Raw genomic sequence first — 26,818 nt, forward strand, 5'->3', positions numbered from 1 at the left:
CCAAATTATTATAATTTATTGAAAAATTGCAAGTTGTTACTCTCAACGCCATCTATCATTCACTGACGAAATTAATATCGTCAAGTTATAACTGTTTCATAGTAAAATGAGCTATTTTCGTTTAAAATTGAGATTGGTCACGTAATAATATTATGATGGGAATATTTTATACGGGTAATTATGAATGCAAAATCATTTTAATGCAATTTTTAGATAAATGAAAGTTGATTGATTGAGCTATCAATTGGTTGAACCGGACGTGAAATTTAGAAAATGGCGTCTTAGGTAGGTCTAAGAATGTTTGATGTACGCTAAGCTTTATTCATAGAACATGGACTACTAATTAATCTATGTAATTAATATAGTGATCTATGGTCATAGAGTACACCAATATATAGCGATCAGTAGAGTATAGTGACGATAGGCTTTTTAGCATCTTTTTAGTTATTACATTTACTAATTAATGTGGAAAACCGTTTAAATATATAAGTTATTTAGTTTAATAAAAAGGATTAATTATAAGACTAATTTTAAGATAACTTTCGGGATCCGTACTTAAAGATAAAAGGGTTAAGTATCAGGTTTCAAACTTGCCGCGTAAATACACTATATTTTCAAGTTCAACTCCGTCTCCGTGCCTGATATCGGCCATTTTTTATTTTTACTTATTAACTAAACGACGCAAGTTCTTTAGTAAAACCATAAAACGCTGAATAAGTGTGGAATAAAGATAAATAAACAGGTAAGTACTTTCGTTTTGTACTTCGTAAGAGGACCATTATATTTCTATCGTTTGATAATGTGAATACGCTATTCGTTTCGAGTTTTGTGACGAAAAGTTTATTTGCACGGTCAAATCAAAGAGTTAAACTACTTAAGAAAATTTTCATACAAGATCATTAGTACATGAGTTGCTTTGATATTTAACAGAAATTTAATTACTTAATGAAGAAACCTACTGTTGAGTGTTAATAGACCTTAACTCATTTCAATCGTTGACTAGATTCGAGCAAGTTAGCGAGATGATCGGTTACATATTTGAATTCGGACACACCGGAATTTTCTTTGTAAGACACGCCACAAATTTCCAAGTCACCTTATTAGTGTAATTAAATGTGAACATATACTTGTTTTAGGCAACCACAGGAGGACACGATCAGTATTTTACTCCTAAGTACTTACCAAAATTAGTATAAGGTATGTTTTGGATATATTATAATTATAGGAACAGTAGTACTTTCAAACGAGAATTCCAAGTACATATACTCTAGCGTGGTAGGCTATCTGTGCTAAACCTAATTATCCATGTGTAAGATAATATCCAGAATTATAACTTGATCCACAATACTGGAAGAATAATTGTTTGTATGTAGGTGTATACATACTTTATTTACCAAAGTTAGATAATTCCAATATTTTATTATCTTTATGAGATGTTTCCAAGAACAATTTTACCTGATTTGAAAAATAGTTTCAAGTTAACTTGTAGAATTTATTTGATGTTTTATGTTTATAACTTTATAGACACAATGTTCATGAATGATTTTAAATGCTAAACAATGACAAATATTGTTTATTATTATTGCTCTCAGATTCCATGCAACAAGTAAATCAATATTTCAAAAGTAACATTTTCCAAAATGATTTAAAATAAAGTTTAATGTTATATGGTGTACAGTTGGCATGAATTATTAATAGCAAATTCTTAAAATAATTCTACATTTTGTTTTTCATTGTTTTGATTATAATTTGATGGTGATGATACATACCTACATGAATGGTACTTATAGATCTTAAATGTTGTGACAAAAAAATAATGTACTTGTTGTTTTAACCTTCGATAATAATATGGAAATAACTTAATTCTTTATTAATAAATTAAGTTAATAGTAACAACTACTATAATTAAAGTTTTAAACTATCTTACCTGACAAGGTACTTTGCCATTGACAAAGAGTAGAATTTTGTGTAGCTTATGTAAGAGAAATATTTTTACTTTTCAAAGTACTTGTGCTGTTGGCATAAGGTTGAATGTCGTGTGGCTTATATGAGTGGCTTATTCCAGTTAGTGTAAGTGGCACTGCCGTTCTAATTAGATATAAAATAAATAAAAAAATTAAAATATGACTTATTTAAAATGTGAGTAAGTGGATATACCTGATGATAGGTTATTATATACCTATAGTTATTGTAGGTTGTCATACCTAGTCTAAATTGTATTTCCAGAATATTTAACCTCAAAATGGAAGAAATACTTTTAAGTCGTTTGTCCACATTTGTCAAAGAAGTGAAATCTCTCTCGGATCAAGCTCTCAATTTATGTCAGACTCTTCATGAAAATGATGAAAACTTAGAATCAGCAAGGATTGTGAGGTCTAAATTGAAAGCAATTTTGTCCCGATTCACCACAGAATTATATAATTATTTCAAAATCTGTAACGATCCCAATCCAGACGAGATATCAGATTTGACTAACGACCAACTTCGAGGTGAAGAAAATTTAGCAGAGTTAGAGGCAAGATTAGCCATGAGGAGTGAGAAGCCAGCGATGGTACCTCAGCAAAGTGACTATTCATCATACAGCAAACTACCAGATTTGCATTTACCAGAATTTAGTGGTAATTTGCTCGAATGGCACCAATTTTGGGACCAGTTCACATCAAACATGAACCGGAGAAAACTGAACGATGTCGACAAGCTGCTTTATCTCAAGAGTTCTCTCAAAGGAGATGCTGCTCGACTTATAGATGGACTCGATACAACAAACCGAAATTATCAGATAGCGGTCGATACTTTAAAAGCCAGATATGGTAAAGAAAATGAAATTATATACGCGCATCATAACGCTTTAAAGAAAGTTAAGCGAGCTGAAAAGATGGAAGATTGCAAAGGAACTTTGGATGATATAGAACGACATCTCCGAGTACTACAATCTATCGGAGAAAATACAAATTCCAATCAAATGCGATTTCTCATTATGGAAAAGTTTCCAACGGAGATTATCTACGAGATGAAAATAAGATTGGACTCTGACCGGACAGAGTCAGTCGAAGATATATTGAAACAACTCTCAAGAGTGATCTCGGTTAAAGAGGAAGCACGGATGATAACTCAAGAAAATACCATGGAAGGTGCTCCACAATATACTGTGGAAACTTTACACGTAAAAGAAACGACTCTTCAAAATAAAGGACATTCTTCTAAAATGAATAATACTAATGAATTTAAATATAATAAAGGCCATTGGAACAATTTTAAACCTAGATGGAACAATAGGAATCAGAGGGAAAAAACCTTACCAACTAAAAGAAGATTTGAACCAGAGAGAAATGGTTATGGCAAATTTAATAAAGAAAAAAGAAGAAGATGGTCATGTATTTTCTGTGGGGAACACCATAACAATAAAGATTGTACCAAAGCAAGGACCATTGAAGAAAGGAAAGCGAAACTGAGAGGTAGATGTTTTATTTGTTTTAAAATAGGACACATAATGCGTACATGCCCAGTAAAAAGAAGGAAATGTGAATTCTGTGAGAAACAAGGATCTCATCACCGATCGTTATGTCCTAGTAAATTTCAACAAAACCAGGAACAGAAGGGATCAACCAGCACTAGTGTAATGCACATAAGCAGAAAGGGATCTACTTTATTGCAAACTGCTGTAGTTGAAGTCCAAGGATATGGTAATAATACAAGGATCTGTCGAATTCTAATGGATTGTGGTAGTCAAAGGAACTATATCACTGAAAGGATTGCCAAGGATTTAAATCTTCAAGCTGAAGAACAAAACAATCTTTCAATATTTACGTTTGGAGCACAGAAGCCCAAGGAAATAGAAAGTCCACTAGTTAAAATAAAGTTAGTTACACAGAATAAAGCGATTAGGACTGTATGTGCTAACGTAGTACCTTCAATATCTCATGGAGTTCCACATCCAGATAAAGAACTACTTGACTGCAAGATCAAGGAAGATTACATCTTAGCAGACGATGGAACATTGTCAGACAGAGTAGACATTTTACTAGGAAATGATTACTATTACACGATTATGTCAACGAAGAAAGTTCGTATTGGAGAAGACTTATACCTCGTCGAATCGGAATTCGGATGGATGCTCTCGGGTAAAATTTCAGAGAATAACAACACAGTTGAACAACTGTCAGTATTGACATATTGTCAATCTTCATGTGAAGTCAGACTGAATCAACCAGATCCACCACTAGATAATGGAGACTTGAAACGTTTGTGGGATTTAGAGTCTATAGGAATCACTGATTCACCAAAATTAAGTCGCGATGAAGAAGCTATCAAGCACTTCAATGACACAACTGAGTACAGAAATAACAGATATTATATTAGTTGGCCATGGAACGACTATCCAACAGACTTACCATCTAACTTTGGATTAGCGTTCGGACGTCTAGTAAGTTTAATTAAAAGATCAGACTCTGATACTCTAACAATATATGATCAAACATTAAGAGAACAACTGGAAAATGAAATCATTGAAGAAGTCCCAAACACAGAGGAAAAGGATCATCCAATACACTATATACCATTTCATGGAGTTTTGACACCTGGAAAACCGTTAAGAATCGTATACGACGCGTCAGCAAAGACCAAAGATAACAAAAGTTTAAATCAATATCTTTATTGTGGACCACTGTTATTAGAAGATTTAACGGGGTTACTAATTAAATTTAGATGTTATAATGTGGGAATAACAGCTGATGTTGAAAAAGCATTTCTACAAATTGGACTTAAAGAACAGGACAGAGATGTCACAAGATTTCTATGGTTAAAAGATACTAAGAAACCGGTAACAGAAGATAATCTTCTGTACCTCAGATTTACTCGTGTTCCATTTGGAATAATATCAAGCCCATTTATATTAAATGCTACAGTCAAACATCATCTGATGAACGCTAAAAATAAAAGTGTTAGAAAACTAGCAAATGACATTTATGTAGACAACGTCGTGACTGGAGCCAATACGGCAAAGGAAGTCGAAGATTTATATAGAAACTCAAAGGAGACATTCCGAGAAATTTCAATGAATTTGAGACAATGGAGTTCAAATTCCACAGACTTCATGCAACAAATTCCAGATGGTTGTCCAGAAGAGATAGTAAAAGTATTGGGTCTAGACTGGCACATAAAGGATGATACATTACAATTGAGGACAAACAAAATCACGAACAATACTAATACCAAAAGAGGTATTCTGAAAAGCGTTGCGTCTTATTTCGATCCATGTGGAATTATAGTCCCGACTCTGTTAGCTGCAAAAATCTTACTGCAGGACCTATGGAAGATGAAAATGAAATGGGATTCACCATTACCCAAGAATATCGTTGAAAAATGGAAGGATATTCAAGAAGACTTAGAAGGAGTCAAGGAAATAAGTTTAGCTAGATGCTATATGAAGAATTCCCAGTGTAATAACTTTGAAATTCATTGTTTCACGGACTCATCAACAAGAGCCTACGCAGCAGTAGTCTATATCGTTGGAAATGATCAGAAAAGTTTTGTTATTGGAAAATCGAGGCTGGTACCGATAAAAGATCAAGAAAATCTAAAAATTCCTCGTTTAGAGCTGTTGGGTGCATTAATTGGAAGCCGATTAATACAATATGTTCTTAAATTCATTAATTTTAATATAACTAAACAAATATTATGGACAGACAGTCAGATTGTTATTGATTGGATTAACTCAACTAAATTACTAACACCATTTGTTGCCAGAAGGATCAATGAGATCAAACAAAATAAAAACTTAGTCGTCAGATACGTACCGTCAGAGCTGAATCCTGCTGATGTTGCTACCAGACCAACAAGCGCGAAGGAAGATCAGGAGAGATGGTTGAATGGACCAAACTTTTTGCTTCAGAAACCTGATAGTTGGTCAGGGAGATTCAGTGTCAATACCTTTTTAGTTGGGGAGGATCTAACGAAGACTAGTGATACGCAAGGTTGTCCACAAACGGATTTAGAAGATCAGATGAACACCAATGAGGTTCAAAAACAGTTTCCAGAGGTAATGGAATTGGAAGATTTTATAGATGACAATATACAAGACAACACATCTACAGAACAAGAAGTAGAGAGTGAATGTCTGGATAACACCATAAATGAAATTAAGAAAATACAAACTGAATACTTCAAAGAAGAAGTAAATGGTAAAGAAACAAGTCTCAGTCGTAATTTGGGATTATTCAAGGATGTTGATGGAATTTTACGATGTAAGGGTAGACTTCAATATGCGGAATGGTCTTTCGACAAAAGGTACCCCATACTTATACCCAGAGGATGTGATTTCACTAATAAAATTATCACAAAAACACATGAAAAGAACTATCATGTGGGCGTCAATCATACTCTGAGCCTGATTCGTCAGAAGTACTGGATACCTCAAGGTAAACGTGAAGTTCGAAAGAAGTTGGAAAAATGTCCACGTTGTGTGAAACATGGAGGTGGACCATTCAAAGCACCAACCACACCTGCACTACCACATGAAAGAGTAAATTATAGCAAACCATTTACATTTACTGGAATTGACTATCTCGGACCAGTGTTAGTTAAAACAGAAAGAGGAACGAGCAAAAGATGGATATGCTTATTAACATGTTTGGCAGTTAGAGCGGTACACTTAGAAGTTGTTGAAGATTTGTCAGCTGAAGAGGGTTTACTCGCTTTGAGGCGAATGATTGCGACCAGAGGAATACCAACCTTAATTACATCAGATAACGCATTACATTTCAAACTAATAGCGGATATAGTTTCCAACGCATACTGTATTGAAAATAAAATAAAATGGCGATTCATACCTGAACTCGCACCTTGGTTTGGAGGGTTCTATGAAAGGCTCGTAGGACTCGTAAAACATTGCATGCGAAGATCACTTCAAAAACATCTTTTAAAGGATAATCAACTCGCAACAATAGTTAAGGAAATAGAAGCAATAATAAACACAAGACCATTGACATCTGTAGATTCAGAATTAGAACATGTTCTGACACCTGCGGATTTTCTACAAATGGACAGATGTATCAGTGTGGAAACAGCACAAGATAACATTCCATTGCAAGGTACATCGACAAAGACCAATTTAGTCAAGGGCTGGAGAAGAGCTCGTATACTGCTAGAAGAATTTAAAGAAATGTTTCGTAATCGCTACTTACCGAGTTTACGCGAGAGATATAGTCACTCGCTCAAACAACCACGTATGACTTCAAAGCTGACTCCAAAAGAAGGCCAGTTGGTTCAGATGAAAGGAGATAAGAATCGTGAAGGCTGGAAAGTAGGAAAAATAGTTTCTTTAGTTAAGAGTGCTGATGGTTTAACGAGAGTGGCTCAAGTGAAAGTAGGAGACACTATATTTACTCGTTCTATTGCGCACTTATACCCGCTTGAAGTAGAAGACGGTGTCCAATGGGAACCGATACCTCAAGATGCAAAACAATATTCTGAAATTCAAAAATTATCTGATGAAGCTTCTAAGGAGTTAGTAATTTCACCAGATGCCGTTACAATAGAAACGGAGAACATGCAAAAGGAAACATTAAGTGATAATGACCTTACAATGAGACAAGGTGAAAACATAGATGAGACAGAAAATGCGGTAGATGTTACAAATAATGAAGCAAACATAGAGACTGAGAGCATTGAAAAGGATAGAGTTGTAAATGATCTGAGAGATGATTCTGATGTTAGGGACAAATATTTGATGACAACGAATGACGATACACAGGAACGATCCGAAGAAACTAGACATAAGCGAGTTGCAGCGGTCCGAGCCCTTGAGAAGATAAGGGAATGGACGCGCAATTTGCTTACCTTGTTGTAAGCAATCATTCCCGGCGGGAGTGTCGCGACTTCCGCGAATGTAAATATTGTACATAGCAACACTGATACTCTATGGTGAGTATTCTAGTCTAGAGTAGTTTTTGGTCTCTCTTTGAGCATAGAGAATTCAAGTTTAGACATGTATGTAATATGGCCGCCAAACGCGCCTAATATCTCAAATTTCATATCGTAGTTCATTGTTAGTGGTAATATACGTGAGTGATACGTGCTGGACTGGGTCAACGGGCAGTGACATCCAAGCAGATGTGAATCAGCTAAGTGTCTCAGGTTTACATAGTATTGCCTAAGCTTCTATAAAGTATAATAATGAGACATAGGAACGGCACTGCTGTAGTGCAGTGCCGTGTGAGCGGATCATGACTTCCCAGCCGCAACAGGCGTGGGCATGTCCAACCAAACGTTTTGGACAACTGCCGGCAGTTAGGGTGCCTCAGGCGGTGCGGTTAACCCCGTACCGCGAGGGCGGTATTTGACCTGTAAGGTAGCAAAGCCGTGGTGGCTCACACACTAAGCCCTGGAGTCAGTGACATGACAGGTGGGTCCAGACTGACGTCTGGACACCGGTCATTGAGACAAAAGCAATAAAGATCGCTCGTCCACTCCTCAGAGTGGACCAATTGTACCTATGACAGTAAAGTAAACAAGGCAAAGCAATAGTGCTTTCTACATGTATAAACTTTAGGCACTTAACGGATTCAGTGTGAATCATAGCTGAAATTAAATATTACAGATGGTGACGCCTAGCACAATCTACAGTTGAGGACAGTGGCCTCAGCTGATAGCTCACAGGTCACCCACAAGTTACAGGATATAAGGTGAGAGTAACATATTGCAATAATGGATTCATTAATATTAATATAGAACACGGGCAATATTGCATCGCCGTCTGAAGACTCAGCTGTCAGTCTTCATCCCCTACGGAGATGGCGACACCGTTAACCTAGAATTACGTGTTCACGTAAGTAAAGGGAAAAATCCCAAATCTGTGAATTTGTGCTTACATCATGAAAAAAATTTATAAAGTGATATTTCTTGTACGATGGTACGGAACCCTTCGTGTGCGAGTCCGACTCGCACTTGACCTGTGTTTTTATGACATACCTAATATCTACCATCATCTCAATTCATTGCCGACACGTATTGAGTACTTTATTTTGCACTAGCTTATGCCTTCGCCTTCGTCCGCGTGGACTACACAAATTTCAAACCCCTATTTTATTCTCTTAGGGGTTGAATTTTCAAAAATCCTTTCTTAGCGGATGCCTATATCATAATAGCTATGTATGCCCAGCCCGATCCGTCTAGTGCAGTGGTTTGACCTGTGCCTAAGACCTAAAGAGACCGAATAACTCTACCTAGCTGTAGATAAATCTTTATCCTGAACACTGAACAGTCTGTCCAAATAGATAACGTGATTAACCTTTAACATTAATAACGCCCGTCGTTGCTCCGACGACTCTGAATAAATAATTGGATCATTAGCTGTTTGTATGCTGGCCCTTTGTTTCCGTCAAATACCTACGTACTTTGTCTTCCACCTTTAGGTTTAGAAACTAGGCCGTTTAGCAAACAAAGTATTAGGTAGGTACTTCATGCTTCGGTCTAAAATTATGTCGAAAATATATTATGATAAACCACTAATTAGGTTTGGATAGTTTTATTTTAGAATCCCTTGATAGAACTGACCTCTACTAATTAATACAAGTATTTTGGACTTGCGATTTCCGACCTGTTTTTGAAGCAACTGGATTTTCGTCATTTTGGCGCTGATAGCAGCAGTAAGCATAATGTGAGCGTACTTAGAACTAAATGTTAGTGATGAGACCTCTGCCAACATAGTGTCAACACGAAAACCAATTGACACAAAAGGTCAATTTTGATTCTCGGGACGCTCGTTGGAGCGCTTCGCATCGGCACATCTCTTCCAGCGTAGGTAGGTACATGTCCATGACAGTGGTTGGAAGGTAAGGTTTATTTAGTCACTTTTGATTTACACAAAGAAAAAGTATGATTGTGTCGAGGTAAAAACAATAGAGCTAAATTTTTACCCGCCGTGGGAATGTGATCATGCTAGTTTCATAGGTACCTAAATAGAAAAATTGTGTTCGTATTTTAGTGCAAACAAAAATATGCACAGACTGAACTTTGATATAGGTAAATAAGTACAAAGTAAACTAACATTAAAACTTTATAGTACTTATGTATTTGTATATCCAATTCATAAATAAGAAGAAATTGAGTCTCATTTTGAATGAAGGTATACTTAATTATTTTTTAAGTGGAACAAACCGTGATAACTAGTATTTTCTTCCAATGCTCTTACTAATGGATCCATTTTGAAATGAGAGAGCACAACTCTGCTGTGAATTGAAGAGAATTTCTATTCGCGCCGTCATTAATTTAAGTGCGGTTTTAGAGCCAAATTGTTTTAGTCCCATTCGGGACGAGCTTCTGCTTTGGAATTTTTTGTTGATTCATTATGAGCATCAACGAAACTGGAAAGTGAAAAAAAAATTTTTGGGCCCCGAGGCAATTTAAAAATGATAGAAAAAGGTATCTTTCATCATAATATTATTAGCCTTATTTATATTCACTCCTAGCCTTATGTTTATGATCCTACCAAGGTAACTGTATACTTAATGTATTCAGTTTTTGTTTCTTTATTTATATAAAAACGTAGGTACCTACCAATCCATTTAATTAAAACATAAACGTCATATCAAAAACCTAAATTTTCATCTTTAAAATAAGGACTAAAATCGTACTTTTAACATGAAATTTGACACAGAATTTAAAAATAGCGGGTGAGGATTTAACTTTTAAATTTTACGCGTTATACAAACGGTGATAAATAAGGTGATGGCATTTTACCTCATTCTACAAACACTCGCTTCCAAAATCACGATTTGTCTGCAACTGCTACGTATGAGAAACGGAAAATAAACATAAAATAATGGCAGTTAGGAGAATGAGCATAGGTACGTCACAAGCACATCTTGTATTTAATGACCAGCCATTGTGCTGAAGAGTTTGATGCGTCTAGGTGCCAGACAAATGTTCTTGAAACCGGTTAAAAATTTGCACAATTGCTCAATGCCAAATATTTACTTTTGTATTTAAGTATACGGCTTCCTATCCAGATCCTATCTGAATAGACTGTAACAATTTACAACCTCTAGATACAGGAAGAAATTACAAATTGACTACGTCTGGTTCAAGTCTAGTTCTAAAATAATCCAGTGAAGTGGAAAAATCAATAAAAGTTACTGTTACAAGAATAAAAGTGTGGCTGCATACATTTGTAACATAAAGATTTTATAAATATGAAAGTGTCAATTATTTATGCACTAGGTATTAGTGAGTATTAAAACTGGGTAGGTACCAATATTGTTTTACTAAAATCGAACCTATTACTAATTTAGGGTATAAATGAAAAGGTATTTTTTACACTGATCAGGATGGATTTGCTGTAATCCATTCTCCATCTCCGACATTATTCATTAAATCTTTACTTTTACACGAAACTAACCTGACTTTACAAACTTTGTAATTAATTTTTTTATCCCAATTGGGTTAGATTTAACGGAGTTATGGTGTAAAATTGGCAAACATTTTCATTCCCTATCCCTTAAGAACTCTATTATAAAACTTGTCTAAATCCAATCAATAAATGTCATAAACATGATACATTTTAATTAACAAAAGTTTTAGCTATACCTAAATATGCCAAATCAGCTTATAATGGTTTCAGCGTGATGCACCCACAGATAGACAGACAGGACAGCGGACAAAAACACTATTTTAGTGTTTTGTACAGCTTAAAATAGTAATTTTATCGCTACTTCCGATTGAAAATTTAAAATAAGTGTATATTTTTATGTTTGTCCAGTTTCAGTTTTACTATGCCAAGTTGCTTTCAAATCCGTTCAGTACAAGGTTCAGTAGTTTCAGCGTGATGCGCGCATAGACCGACAGACAAAAATAAAATACTGTATTGGTCTATATATCGAATTGCTTTCAGATTAAAATTTTCAAATTAATAATTATGTTTAATGTACAAAAATCATCCAGTTACAGTTTTAGTATAAGTAGGATCATATTTATTCTTATCGCGGGAGGGCGTATATAATTTAAACCCTGTATTGTTGATAATAAATTCCCTAGACGTCCGCTTTCATTGGAGCTTTGATCCATTACGCTACCCTCTTTAAATTATATTATGGTAGATATATACTCGTTTTATTTATTATATAGGATATCACAGAATTTGTTCCGATTTGTGAAGTTTCATTTACCCAAGAACCCTTATCGTAGTTGATGGTTCATTAGTAAATTGTGTAAAGGTTATAACATGAAAATGTACTAACAATAGAAAAAGTGGGGTAAAAGAGTGATTGTAAGCTTGAGAAAGGGTGCGCTTAGGTATCATTGATTCCAAGTGCTCTCATCTAATAAGAATAGAGCAGCTCTCATAATAAATGACGTGCATTGTAACTGGTTGTTTTCGCTAAAACTTTAACTATCATCACTTACGAGTCACGATCGGTCACCCATACATTTACCGATTTAGATCAATGTTGCTTCCACTCAGCACAACCAACTGATGGACGCTGACGAAACTCTCAACTAGGTAATGCATTTATGTGCCCAAATACTACATGCTGCTCGTGACTTTGTCCGCGTGGATTTAGGTTTTTAAAAATCCCGTGGCAACTCTTCAATTTATTGGGATAAAATAAGCATAATATGTCAGTCTACTCTATAAGATGCAAGCTATTTTTGTACCAAATTTCGTATAAATTGGTTCAATGGATGGGCTATATATAAATAAGTTCCCACTTACTGATCTTAACTTATTGATTTTCCGGATAAAAAGCAGCCTGGATGTCGGTCCTCGGAATGTAAATTAACTACGTCAAAATCTGTTTATCAAAAACCGTGAAATGCTAGCAGTGTAGCAGGCAGAAAGACAGATTGACAGACAGGCAGACAGACAGACACACTTTCACGTTTAAAATATTAGTATGGACTATGGATTTAAATGAAAAATGTTTTCAACCGATGAAAATAAACTTTTTAGAATCAGTCGGTGTTTGTTTACAACATTCAAGGGATGGTAAACTTTTATGAACACAATAGAAACCACGATTTATGTGTTTAATAATAAAGTAACTGAAAGTTTTTATTACATCCCACTAAATATAAATACTAATAACCCCAAAACTAATAATACAAAGTTAGCTAAAGCTTCTTTCTTGGAGCGAGAAAAGTTTTTAACAAGATTTTATTGCGGGCAAGAACGTTGCTGAGATTATTTTGTTATTTTGTGTTCAGTTCTTTTAACTTCAAGAACATTGATAGACTTTAAAGTTTAAATGCTTACCTTCTTTAATCTTTTGTAAATAAGAGAACAAAGTATCAGAGCCGACAAAAGTGGAAACTCAATTAAAAGTGAAGATGGTACAAGTGATAACATTCTATTGTAAGGTACATTTCTAACTGACTTTTTGGTAGATATTTTTTTATAAAATCGACAATCGACACGAACCTACTTAGTATTTTATACGATCGGCATACCTACCCTTTTTACGGTCTCTTGAATTCAATTGGTTATTGAAGGCCGTCAGATGTATAAATCAAATTTATGTTAACAATAACTCTCCACGGCTTATACAATATGCCCAGTTATACAAGTTTTAGTTCCAAAATTTTTATTTATAACTGTAACAATAAATGATTCATTAATTGATTGAAATTAATTTTTAGACAAAGACAATTTTTTCATCGTGTGGTATTTTTTAGAAATAGCAAAGTACAAAGACCCAGTGTGCCACAGTGAAAGTCGCTACGCGCTCCACTACGCTTCTTCCACTACGTTACCACTACGCTACCGCTACGCCACGGCTAAGCTACCGCTACGTCGCTACGTCACCTATGGTAGCGGCAGCCGGCAGGCTGCCACTGAAAAATAAGGGCGAGATTCTACGTACCCATGGTACGAGTTTTAACCAAAGAATTTGCAAGTACTACTAGTTTAAACACAAAACACATTCTCTGTTCTGTGGTTTTAAATAAGAAGAGCTTAAAACTTGATATCAAACTTGTATCGAATTACGAAATTTCTTTACTAACCGACTTTAAAAAAAGGAGGAGGTTCTCAATTCGACTGTTTGTTTTTTTTCATTTATTATTTGTATGTTTGTTACGCGATTACTCCGTCAATTATTTGATTTTAATGATTCTTTTTTTGTTTTGTATGACATACTTCAGAGGTGGTCCTATTTCAATTTAGTAAAGATCTGATGAATATCTTCGGAGACGGAGAACGGAACTCCTCAACGGATAAGAGTAAATTGCTCGCGATCAGTGTAAAAGCTTAGTAAACACTAGGTTATTAACCAGGCATAGCATATCTTTAACCGACTTCAAAAAACCGGCCAAGTGCGAATCAGACTCGTGTACTGATCCGAGACGCCTGGAAAAAAAATACTCGGGGTCAAAGGTCACAAAAACGGGGTTTTCGCGATTTTCAGCAAAACGGTAAGTTTATCATAAAGTTAGCTCAGACAAAAATAGTAGATCAGATCTACAAAAAATGTCTATGTTCTTTTTTTCCTATTGCCCTTGAAATTGAATTTTTGTAAGAACATGTAGCATTTGTTTTTAGAATTTGTTTTGTTTTTATATTTATTACTTTCCAGTAATATTTTACCAATTTTATTGAAAACTTATAATGAGTTCCTTCCTAGGTACGAATATATCAACATTAAACGGGACTTTAAAAACCATCAGCTCTATCTTTGGCTCTAGCCAATTTTGACAATAAATTTTGGAGCTTTATCTGAGATTTGGTATATTGCCGTGCTGGATTAGTATGGGATTACCGCATGTTTTCGATACCAATGGGATTGCCATATTATCCTAAGTATACATAAGATAGAATATACGACATAATATAGTATAAGCTGTCAAATTTATAATATATCAATTTGTATGAATGTACTGTCTCTTGAAATGAAATAAGTTTTAAGTATATTGATTTAAAAGATATTGAAGAATTGCCACATGCGATGCGACCATTCCAATGAAGTGTTCTCTGAAACGTAAAATTTCTAATTTCGCTTTCTTGGAAATTCCAAGAGATTTCTTTATTAAATTATATTAGATTAATTCGTATGTTCTTTTACTTAGCTTTCTTTTGTGCAGAAAGTGAATCTGCCTTTTTGTTTTTTATTTTTGTATTTATATAGAACCGATACTAGTATTTTGAAAAGTTAGGAAATAGCTCGATTTTTGTCTTTGGCTCAATAAAGGTGTCAGGCTTATAGGTCTAGCTCAACCAGTTTTAATTAAATTTATCAAATCTTAGCACAAATAAACCAACATAAATTTCGTCTTGAAAGTCACCACACACGTTATTTTTTGGCGGTTTTGACATTTTGATACCATTCGCTAGGGAATCAAGAGAAGCCTTGGTTTGGCTAGTCAGAAAACCATTCGCTAGGGAATCAAGAGAAAAGTCGTTTCGGCTAGTCAGAAACAAAACGACGTCCAAAAGATTGCAAAAAATTAACAGAGCGTTATCCGCCAAACCCACCGACGTATGAGGAGTCGTAGGAGAACTATAGTAACCGACATAGCTCAACGGGTTGCGAAGCTGAAGTGGCAATGGGCAGGGCAAATAGTTCAGGAAGTTGATAGATGTTGTGGTCCCAATGTGCTGGAATAGTGACCTCGCACCAGAAAGCGCAGTGTTGGAAGACCTTCCACTAGGTGGACGGATGACATTAGGCGTGGCGTGTGAAAGTCTCTACAAGAAATCTATGTCCAGCAGTAGACGTCTATCGGTTGATGATGATGATCCGTCAAACTATCCAAACCTCTGGAAACAGCACTTTATTTCGCTCTCCTGTAAAGTTGCTAATTTTAACTAATGTATTATTTACAATAGTTGAGATTGCAAAATTACAGCTTCCTGAAGATAAATATTGTTTTAATTAAGATAGTTGCTGACAGTCCTATAATTAAATTTGTCGAGGATCGAAATATTTCATGTGGCAGAGTGCTGCTAGAGTGAACTAGTGCTGCTTCACGGGGGTCTCTCCGGCACTCGCTCCATCGAAACGTAGTTTGGTTCTCATTTGAATTCAAATAAAATCATTAGTAGACACGTTCTGGAAACTAATATCTACCTGTTTGTAGTTGCTAGATTTCGTTTTAAAGTTACACGGGTTTAAGGATGTGTACGTGAATTCTTGAGACCGTGTAACTGAATGTTGGAAAACCACAAATATAGATATTAGTCCTAGAACGTGTCTAAAATTTTTCGTTGAATTTGAATGGTTAGTATTCAAATGAGATTCAAACTACGTTTGTATGGAACGAGTGACGGTGAGACCCCTCTTAATTTATTCATGGTGATATAATAGCAAAGGTAAGTTGTTATACAAAATTTATCACAGTTTATATTCTACGGTAGCAATTTTGAAGGCTATACCAGTACTTGGTAGTCTATAACCCTAGAAATGGTAATATGATAGGATATAGGTACATACCAAAAACTCAACTAAGAAACTTGCGTACTATTTTAAAAGTCCATTTCTAATGAGGTCGACGGAGCTTCAGAATAATTATGAACTAATTAAAGCTTCAACGTTCAGAGGTCTTATAAATTTAATACGAAATTAAAAAGTACCAGAATATAAAATATGAGCTTAAAAACTTAATTAAAAACTCGCACCTAACTAAATATATTTTAAAAAGTAAGATGTAAGTAATATTAATTTATCAGTGGTCTGCTTGGTAATAAAATCTTCAGTTTCTACGAATACCTACATTTTTCAGAGCATTCACCGTCTCATATAGTAGTGAGCCGGCTATAGGTTGTTCATGATGATGACTTACCTGTAACACAGCGGTGAATGACATACCATCCTTACTGTGCCTGTAAAGCTTTTACTTACTTCATTTCCTTGTTTTCTTGCAGTTACCCAATCGAATTTATCAGAGAAAATAATATTATAATTATATATAATAGTAGCATTTCGAAGTAGTACGCTAAATTTTTTAATTATTTTATGCTCTTGTTAAATTTTTAATATTTCCAACGTAAGCACCTGCAATTTTGTTGCCCATCCGAGTGGAAAATATTTTTGTGAAAAGCTATTTTAAAATACGCTCAGTGACATTTTGGCAAGGCAAGGCAAGCGCTTACGAATGTAGTAGACGAATGAAGTAGTACAAATGTGTTGCGACAGACAGCAGTATTAATTAAATATTATACATTTTATTTACAAAGCAATCAATTTAACGTACTATTTACCTAGACAAGTCCAAGTAAAAATAATCTGTTCAAACTTTAAAAATGTGGTTTTTGACTACGTATAGGTACCTCTTATATCCAGTTAAAATTGCCGATGTTTATTATCTGAATACTTGCAAGTTTACCAAATCCATCGGTATTGGAAAACGATTATTATCGATAATCTATATAAACAAATATAAGTCACCGGAAAATTCAACTCTCTTTGCTTGAACATAACATAATTCTATATGTATGAAAATATCATGACGTTAGGTATGCACTTTCAACGGTCGGTGTAAGTACATCCACAGTAGGTAACGTGCATCCATCATAAAGTACATACTGGTGGTAAAAATTTGTCCACGTGGATTAAATAATAATTACTATTTTCAGTTCATTTATCTATACTTCTATACTAATATTATAAAGATGTAAATTTTGTAAGTTTGTTTGTAGGGGTAATCTCTGGAACTACTCGATTTTGAAAATTCTTTCACCAGTAGATAGCTACATTTTACTTGAGTGACATAGGCTGTATTTTATTTTATAAAAATTAGAGATCCCTACGAAAATGTAATAAGCTAACCTTGTGAAGCCGGGGCGGGTCGCTAGTTGATTTTATATTATCCTTTCTAGAGTCTGCTTCTGATAATTTCTACATTTTCTTCGAACATGGAGAAGAACTTTATAGAGCATTCGCATCTTTTTCTTACCAATGTAATAAGATAGAAACAGACAAATTTAATATTTTAATTTAAAACTTTCTGTTTTTTGTAGAGTAGCACTAAAATTTTAAGTTGTTAATTTAAAATTAATTTTTCGCCCTTTTTTAGCAATATTAAAAAAAACCTGTAAATTTAGTTTAGACAAAGACATGAGTATTGACATCAGTTAAGTAAAAAGCACACAAAATACAGCTATATATACTTTTTTGTTATGTACATGAAAGCAAATAAATAAATCTTATCTTATCTTATCTTAAAAATGAAGAGCAGGTAGGTGTCTTTAATTTTACGTAGTACAGAAAAAATACACATTAGTGACACATACACACCTCAATGAATTGGTACACTTAGAGAGTAGCCTGTTTTCAGAAAAGATACCCATTATTCGTATCTATTTACTCATAATGAGCTCTCACTCATCATAATGTAAACCTCCATTGTTGCTCATAACAATAAAAACACAAAGATATCATATTTGGTAGATAGGTAATTTCATACCACACGCAATCTTATTTCGTTATAATATAACGCCAGTTATGTGGATGTCATAAAATACTACATATATATCAGATTTTTTCACCCAACGTTGAACATAATATTAGTACCTACGCAGACACATTTTGATATGATTGCTGCTCATCATCAAAAACGCTATCACAGTCAAGGGCTAAAAACTCGTTATCGTATAAAAAACTTTATAGTTTGCGTCGTTCTTTTAGAGTAGGTACTTGCATTTATTCACTTGAGAATTGCAAGTGACCAAAACAACAAAGCCTTTGAGGAATTGGGTGGGTACAGTCAATCAATTAATGTTGGTGTACTATGTAGAATTTCGATGTTTTAGCTACTGATAAATTAACAAAGCATCTATGTATACCAAAAGGGTATGGCTTTGGCGTATTGCGGGTACCCGCCTTCTGATGAGTGAGTCGTGTTTATTTGTTCTTCCAAGGAAAAAATCTGTTAAAAATAGTTAGAACGCAAATTTTTAATTTCAAATAGTGTTTATAGTTTACACAGTGTAACATAATGTCAATGAAACAATAAATTCAGTGTAATACGCAGTAATTAAGACAATACAGTGCCTTCAGTTGCATACATCATAGTCCGGTCAAATTAGCCTGAAAAATAGTGTAAGGCCTAATAGTCTCTTTACGAATAGATCATTATATAAACAACAGATACGTACATAAAGTGATACTTCAAGGATGGAGTGCAGTGCTTGTAAGGGCCCACTAAAAAATGATTTACATTTGTTATGTAATGGCTGTCAAGGTAAGTTCGATTATGACTGCCTGGGGATAAATACCGAGCAATATTCGTCACTGACGAGAGACTACAAGAAAATTTGGCTATGTCCCACCTGTAAGGCTGGGACACGCCGCAAGAAAATTCGTGATGACACTCCTGTAAAAAGTAGTCCCCCTACATCGCCTAAGATAGACTTTTTAATGAATATGTCCCTTGACCAAGATAGCCAGTGTGCGTCACCTGTAAATATTGAAACAACACAAAGCGGGGAACAGACGCAACAGGTAACATTGAACAGTATTAGTGCATTGTTTGATCAAAAATTAAGCACGTCTTTTTCGTCTGGCATTGCCAACCTGAAAGATACCCTAATGAAAGAAATTAGAGATCAAATTAGCTCTGAAATCAAATCTGTTGTATCGAGTATTAAGGAGGAATTTGTCACTACAACTAATACTCTTAGAATAGAACAAAACAATATTAAGTCGGAAATAGGAAAATTAGATAAGAAATTAACAAATCTCTCCTTAAACATTAGGACGGAACTGAATAACCTACAGACTGCCTCCTCCGGATTAAAAAGTGAATTAAACGACACTATCGAAAAATTATCACATGAAAACTCTCATAACTACTCTAAATTGCAAAGCAGACAGGATCATGTGGAAAAAGAGATCGATGATCTTAGGGCATCCATCCAATTTACTTCTCAACAGTATGATGACTTGAAAGCTGGCTCGAGTTCTTCAACCAGTAACTCCAAAAGAATTGACTCACTGAACGAAGAACTTTCTTCGACAAAAAATAAGTTGCACGAGCTACAAAGTGAACTTGATGACCAACAGCAACGGGACCGCTTCCTAAATATCGAAATCGTCGGCTTACCGGAACGAAAAAACGAAAACCTTGCTAAGCTTGTAATAGATATGTCAGAGTATATAAACGCCCCTATTACACTTCAGGATATTGATCATATTCACAGAGTTCAGCCACGCCAACAGTTAGACGGGCGGTCTAGAGTTGTCGTGTGTAAATTAAGGTCGCGAGTCGCAAAAAGTAATATATTAGCGGGATTTCGGAAAGCGCGCGGCCTAAATACGGAGAACATCGGCATTGACGGACCTGCAGTCAAAATCTTCATACGTGAACATTTGACATCAAAAAACAAAGATTTATACAAGGAAACCCGCCGAGCTTGCGATCAGAGGGGCTTTAAGTACTGTTGGATAAAAAACTGCAAAATCTTAGTGAGAAAAAACGACAATTGTCCTTTTTTTCAAGTAAATACAGTAGAAGACTTAAAAAAGATAAAATGATTAGAATATTAATTAGGTATTTAGCTAGTATATATCTTAAAATTATTTGTTTCATTTTAGAACTGTATTTCAGTTTAATTGGAAGCACACACATCACACTATTTCAATACACACACCCAATCACACTATTCTGTTTATCATTATGTAAGAAAAATATATACCATCGTTCCCACACCTTTACACTAATTAACTCAGTCGCTTTTATCATACGAGTAACATTTGTCAATATTAATAATATACTCGCGGTGCACATTAAGCTAACCAGCACAGTTAATATCTCATATTACGTCTATTTTTCAAATAAGTTTCTTAATTTCCTGAATATAAAATCCAAACATATTCTAGTAGATATTTTTACATTCCAATTTTCAAACTATTTTGTTAATATTATTTTGGTATACTTAATTATATCTCAAAATGGATAGGACTGGATTAAAAATTTATTACCAGAATGTTCGTGGTATAAGAACAAAAACAAATGACCTATACAGAAATATTTTACTATATGACTACGACGTAATAGTATTAACCGAAACCTGGCTAACGGTTAGTATTGGAGACAGGGAATTTTGCGATTTAAGATATGACTTATTCAGACATGACAGGGACCTCTCAGCTTCTAATAAATCAATCGGAGGCGGTGTCGTGATATGCGTAAAACGAAGTTTAAATGCTACTGTATTGGACCTCAAGTCATCATGCCGCGCATTAGATGCGGTATCGAGTATTCCATCGCGTTCTTTACACTCAAATAAAGATCTGCATATTCTTGCAACGTACATACCTGGGAATACGAACACTCAATCAAATCTACTCGAGGAACTCCTACTGTCGATTCATGAACATAACAATAAAATGGAAAATAGTAACTTTATGATTGTAGGGGATTTTAATATGCCCTTCATACAATGGTCTACGAATGGGCCTTCTTTCATGAATAAAGGGTCTCAGAAAGTACAAGAAGCAGGCATTAAACTAATTCAATACTTAAATTTGATGGGGTTAACGCAACAATCGTTTTTTAAAAATTCACATAATAATATTTTGGATCTTGTGTTCTCAAATATTTCTTTAGAATTATCTTTCGAGCTATCTCCTTTGCTAAAAAAAGATGATTTCCATCCGGTTTTATTAATCGAAGTACCTATTTCATCAACCAAACCATTAAAAACTGATCCTCATCTAAAATTTAAATTTCAAAAGGCAAACTATGACGTCATAGTGAACCATTTGATGACGATTCCATGGGGTGCATGCCTTAATAAGGGTTCTTTGGACGAGGCGGTTGATTGTTTCTACGAAAATATTTACGAAAGTATCTTTAGGTTTGTACCCTTAGTGGTGACGAGAAGGAGAGATGTGTATCCAAAGTGGTACAGTGAATCACTTGTAAAAATTATACAAGAAAAATCCAAGGTCCATAGACGTTGGAAAAAATTTCAAGACCCCTTGGACTACCAGGAATTTTCCAGGTTGAGAAAGAGAGCACGCGATGTAGAATCCGAATGCTACAATAAATATACTGAGCTAACCGAATATTGCTTAAAAAAAGATTCAAAGTGTTTTTTGGTCATATATAAAATCCAAGCGTAACACTACCAATTTACCGAGAAAGCTAGTTTATAAAAATGTCGAATCCATTAGTAATAAGGATCACGCGGCTCAGTTTAACAAATTCTTTTACAACGTTTTTTCTCAGCCACTTAAGGAATATCCTTCTTTGGAGCTCAGACCTCCAACAAACTCTAGTACGTCACATATTCATTCCCTCAAAGTTGATATTAACGAAATTTCAAAAAGTATAGGCCAGCTCGATACATCTAAAAGCGCGGGAAGTGACAACATATCACCTTACTTTATTAAACACGCAGGTAAGGCTCTCATTACACCTTTAAGTATTATTTTCAATAGGTCAATAGCAGAAGGATCCTTTCCGTCTAAGTGGAAAGAAGCTCACATTGTTCCAATATATAAAAAGGGCAACAAAAGTCACGTAGAAAACTATCGCCCTGTTTCCATCTTAAACGTATTTGGCAAAATGCTCGAAAAAATTGTATATGGTTCAATATATCCCATTATTACAAAGGCGATCCCAACTGAACAACACGGTTTTTTAAAAGGGCGATCTACATTATCCAATTTAATAACATTTACCGAAGACATACTGTCCTCAATGGATAACCGCGTACAGGTTGACGTGATCTACACTGATTTTGAAAAAGCGTTCGACCGTGTGGATCACGTCATCCTGTTAAGGAAATTGGAGTATCTGGGTATACACGGAGATCTTCTGAGGTGGGTTAAATCGTACCTGACTAATCGTTCTCAAGCTGTTGTTGTTGGTGGCTGTAAATCCGATTTTTGTGAGATCCCCTCTGGAGTTCCACAAGGCTCGCATCTGGGTCCTTTATTTTATAACATATATTTGTACGACATTGATAAATGTTTTTTTAACTCAAAGTTTTTAATGTACGCTGACGATACTAAAATATACTTAGGAATTAATAGCGTGGATGATTGTGAGAAATTACAGAGTGACCTTAATAGACTTTCTCGCTATTACAAAGAAAATAGAATACAAGTTAATATAAGTAAATGTCAGCATATAAGTTTTACGAGAAATAAAAGTCCAATACAATTTAATTACACAATCGATGGTCAAACTATCTCCAAAATTGATAAGGTACGGGATTTGGGAGTTATACTGGACAATAAAATGTCATTCAATCCTCATATTGAAACAATCACTAACAAAGCTTTCTCTATGCTTGGCTTTGTTTTAAGAACCTGTAAGCCCTTCAAGAAAATAAGCACACTTAAGACTATTTATTCTGCATATGTGCGTAGCAACTTAGAATATTGTAGTAACATTTGGTCACCTTGCTATATAAAGCCTATTGAAGCAATAGAGAGGATACAGCGCAAGTTTATTAAACATTTAAACTTTCGTACATACTTTGAGTCACCAGACTATAAGGAAAGCTGTAAACACTATAAAATACAAACCTGTGGGCAAAGGAGGCAAATAGCGGACATGTTAGTGCTATATGATATTATAAACGCTAAAATTGATAGTCCGAATCTTTTATCCAAAATTAAATTAGTTGCACCCCCCAAACGTACTCGTCATACATCACTACTCCGTGTGCCTTTTAAAAGGAAAAATTACTCCCAAAACTCTGCTATTACTAGAATGACACGCACCTATAACAAACATTATTCCGATATTGACCTTTTCCGCTATTCTAAAAAGACATATAAGCGACACATTTCACAATTTCACTAATAACTATTTTACTTTATTTTATTTAAACGTAACATACTTAACTTCACATACATGGACGCGTAATTAACGCTACACATACACTGAACACACACACACGACTCACACACACACACACACACACACACACACACACACACACTTTATATTTGTTTCATAATTTACTTGTTTTTTTTTCCTTTTTAATCTAGGCTTCCAAGGATACTATGTTTTTATTTCCTTCATACACTTAGTTTTGATATAATGTCATGTACTTAGCCAATAATTGTTATTTTTTTTTTTGTTCCTCTGTATGAAATAATTTTAACTCACTCTTATATATTGTTAATTTTTCGAGAAAATCTATAATTGGCCATACTTCTGTAATTAGCATTTAAGAAACTTATTGTATTATTTCGCTGTTGATTTTCCTATAATAAATAAAAATAAAATAAAAATAAAATAAATTAATAAAACTGCCATATCCGAGGTTAGCCCGCTTCCATCTTAGTCTGCATCATCACTTACCTAGTGGTAAGTGATGATATTGTACTGATGATGAAGTGATGATGTTGTATTGTAAGTGGTGATATTGTAGTCAAGGGCTAATTTGCACCTATCTGGATAAATAAACAGAAGTATCAACAATTCAATTAATGTGTAGGTACAGTACCTACGCGGCAGAAAATAATGTACATCGACCTTTAGAATGAGATTTCAGCTTTGTAGAGCGTTGTCGGTCTCAACGACAGAGATAATGCTCTACAAAACTGCTATCTCTTTCATTCTTGTACATTATTTGCTGCCGCGTACTGTACATGACATTTATTCCTTTGCTTGCTTGTGGAAAGCTTATCTTGATTACTTAACGCAGGTGCTCACAGAGGAATCCTTTAATCTCTTTGAGGGATTTGTATATTATTATTGCTGATATGTATAGAACATAAAGCTTTAGTTCACCACAAGTCCAATCTAATCTTTCAAAGGTATTTTTGTATCAACTGAAAATCCCTACAAAATGAAGTTTAGAATGAAACGCGCTTACCGATATAACAACATAATAATTATTTGAATAGTCAATTAGAAGTGTAGGTTGCAGCGGTACTGTTTTTTTCTCTTGGATTTAAAACATCCAAGATTTTATATTCTGATCACTTGCCTACTTCTTAATGCACTAAATTAATATTTTCCCCGCATTTAGTGTTCACAACGTAGCTTACTTAGGTGCATTTTAAATTTTATTTTTTTTATTTTTTTATTGAATGGTAGGTATAGCGATTTTAACATAAAACTTAGTAACTATAATAAATACATAGATTTTTCTATCATGCACAACTATGTTAAATCATTTAAAAGTAAACACTGCATGCAAATTCCGTAAATAAACTAACTATGTAGTTAGTTTCTAAAATCTAAAAATAGAAATCATTTTCCCAGGAAATAAAGTATCCTTTTGTTAGAGCTTTTTAACCGTGAGTGGGTAGTGTAGGCATTTGCATGCCAATGCGAACGATTGAATAAAACCTTTTTAAAAAGAAAAATTTGCTTATTTACAAGATTTATATCCATGTTTATAATCTGGAGATAAATAAGGAATTTTTTGTGCTACCTGAATCGTCCTGAATTCGCACACATCTATAGTCAGCGACAGGTTGAGCTGGCAATCGGGGTATGAGGCAGCAGGACGCCCCGCACATCCGCACGTCACCCGCACTCGTCCGCACCGGGTTAGCGTTGGGGCTGTGTGGGTGTGCGGGGCGTTCCCTCCCCGATTGTCATCTCGAACTGCCCCGTACTATACTTAATATTGTTAATGCCGTTTTACAAAATCTTTAAAGTAAATCAAATTGGCATGTCTATTAATAACCCTATTCTTCCGGAGAGAAAATTATGAATAGACTACCATCGAATTTTACTCATTCTGAAAGGAGACCAGTTGTGGGCCAGCAAAGGATTGAGAAGTCTGATGATGATGTTATTTCAGCCTATGCCATGCTGGATGATTCATGTTAAAATATTGCAGCCATTAAGTAATCCGTGGTTATAATATAATAGGATCATCAATACATCATTGGCCAAACTGTGACTAATTAAGCGATTCTGCTCTATCGATACCACCGAGTAGTAAGTCTCTGATCGATACCTATTGTTAGATGTGCTCTGAAGTCTCAGATCTGAGTCTGAGTCTGAAGATTAAGTAGATATTAGGTAAGTAAGTAGGTACACAGAGTTCCAAACTGCTTTTTGCAGTTGAGTTGTAATAGTTGATTATTCAACATAGGCGTAATGTAATGTCTTACGTTACGGGCGCTGGAAAAAATCCCAAGCGTAACGAGGGATTGTAGAGTAACTCCCGAGCGTAGCGAGGGTGTTGCATCTAGAATCCTGAGTGAAGCGTGGCGCTCCTAAAACCCGCGCTGCGCGGGGTTTAGGAGCGCCCAAGACTAACGGCCGCACGCAGAATCGCTTAATCGTTACTTAAGGCATGAACAAGTATGGATAAGGAATGCCTTAAGTAACGATTAAGCGACTCTGAGTGCGGCTGTTGGACAGTATTGCCTCCAAGTTCAATACTCTACTTTTCACACCTCGCAAGACATTAAAATCAAAATCTTTGTATGCTTAAATAGGTCTTTGTAACCTATCTGTCTCAATACAATGTTTCGGAGATAGTTTTGGAGTGAGAGGGACGCCATCATACCTCGAAGCGAGACAGCAGTAGCAGCTTGAACTAAAAACTGCTTGTAAGGAACAGAATTTATTGCTTCGGGTGCGGGATATTCCAAATTCAAATTACATCGTAGTGGATTGCAGTACAACATTACAACCCAGCTAAGTCTAGGAAATAGGAATGTTATGACGTACTTTACCCTTAGCTAACAGATCTGTGCATTCTAGAGCGAGTGGTGTGAAAAAATATTTGAACGGAATCAAATGTACTTAGACACCTATTTCACGATATCATAACATTGCTACTCCCTGGATTATTGCAACATTTTAAAGTAGCTACACAAGACGCAATATACCTAAATATTATTAGCCTTGATACATTTGCCTCGAATATTGAGGTCTAACCAAAATCATATCCGTATAT

At 35.0% G+C, this 26,818-nt stretch overlaps 1 protein-coding gene and 1 long non-coding RNA gene across 2 annotated transcripts; both read left to right on the forward strand.

Annotated features, from left to right (window-relative positions):
- The first annotated feature begins 678 nt into the window (after window positions 1–678).
- On the forward strand, window positions 679–2,928 carry LOC117982542 (uncharacterized). The gene is made up of 3 exons (XR_011236726.1): window positions 679–742; window positions 1,137–1,197; window positions 2,227–2,928. It is a non-coding gene; the product is annotated as an uncharacterized lncRNA (long non-coding RNA).
- Window positions 2,929–2,947: 19 nt separating this feature from the next.
- LOC138402203 (uncharacterized) lies at window positions 2,948–8,789 on the forward strand. Its single transcript, XM_069498499.1, has 2 exons — window positions 2,948–7,920; window positions 8,597–8,789. Exon 1 carries the CDS (start codon window positions 2,963–2,965, stop codon window positions 7,844–7,846), a length of 4,884 nt encoding a protein of 1,627 aa, XP_069354600.1. The 5' UTR covers window positions 2,948–2,962; the 3' UTR covers window positions 7,847–7,920; window positions 8,597–8,789.
- Window positions 8,790–26,818: the final 18,029 nt, after the last annotated feature.

The sequence above is a fragment of the Maniola hyperantus genome, chromosome 5 (genome assembly GCF_902806685.2).
Source record: "Maniola hyperantus chromosome 5, iAphHyp1.2, whole genome shotgun sequence".
NCBI lineage: Eukaryota > Metazoa > Arthropoda > Insecta > Lepidoptera > Nymphalidae > Maniola > Maniola hyperantus.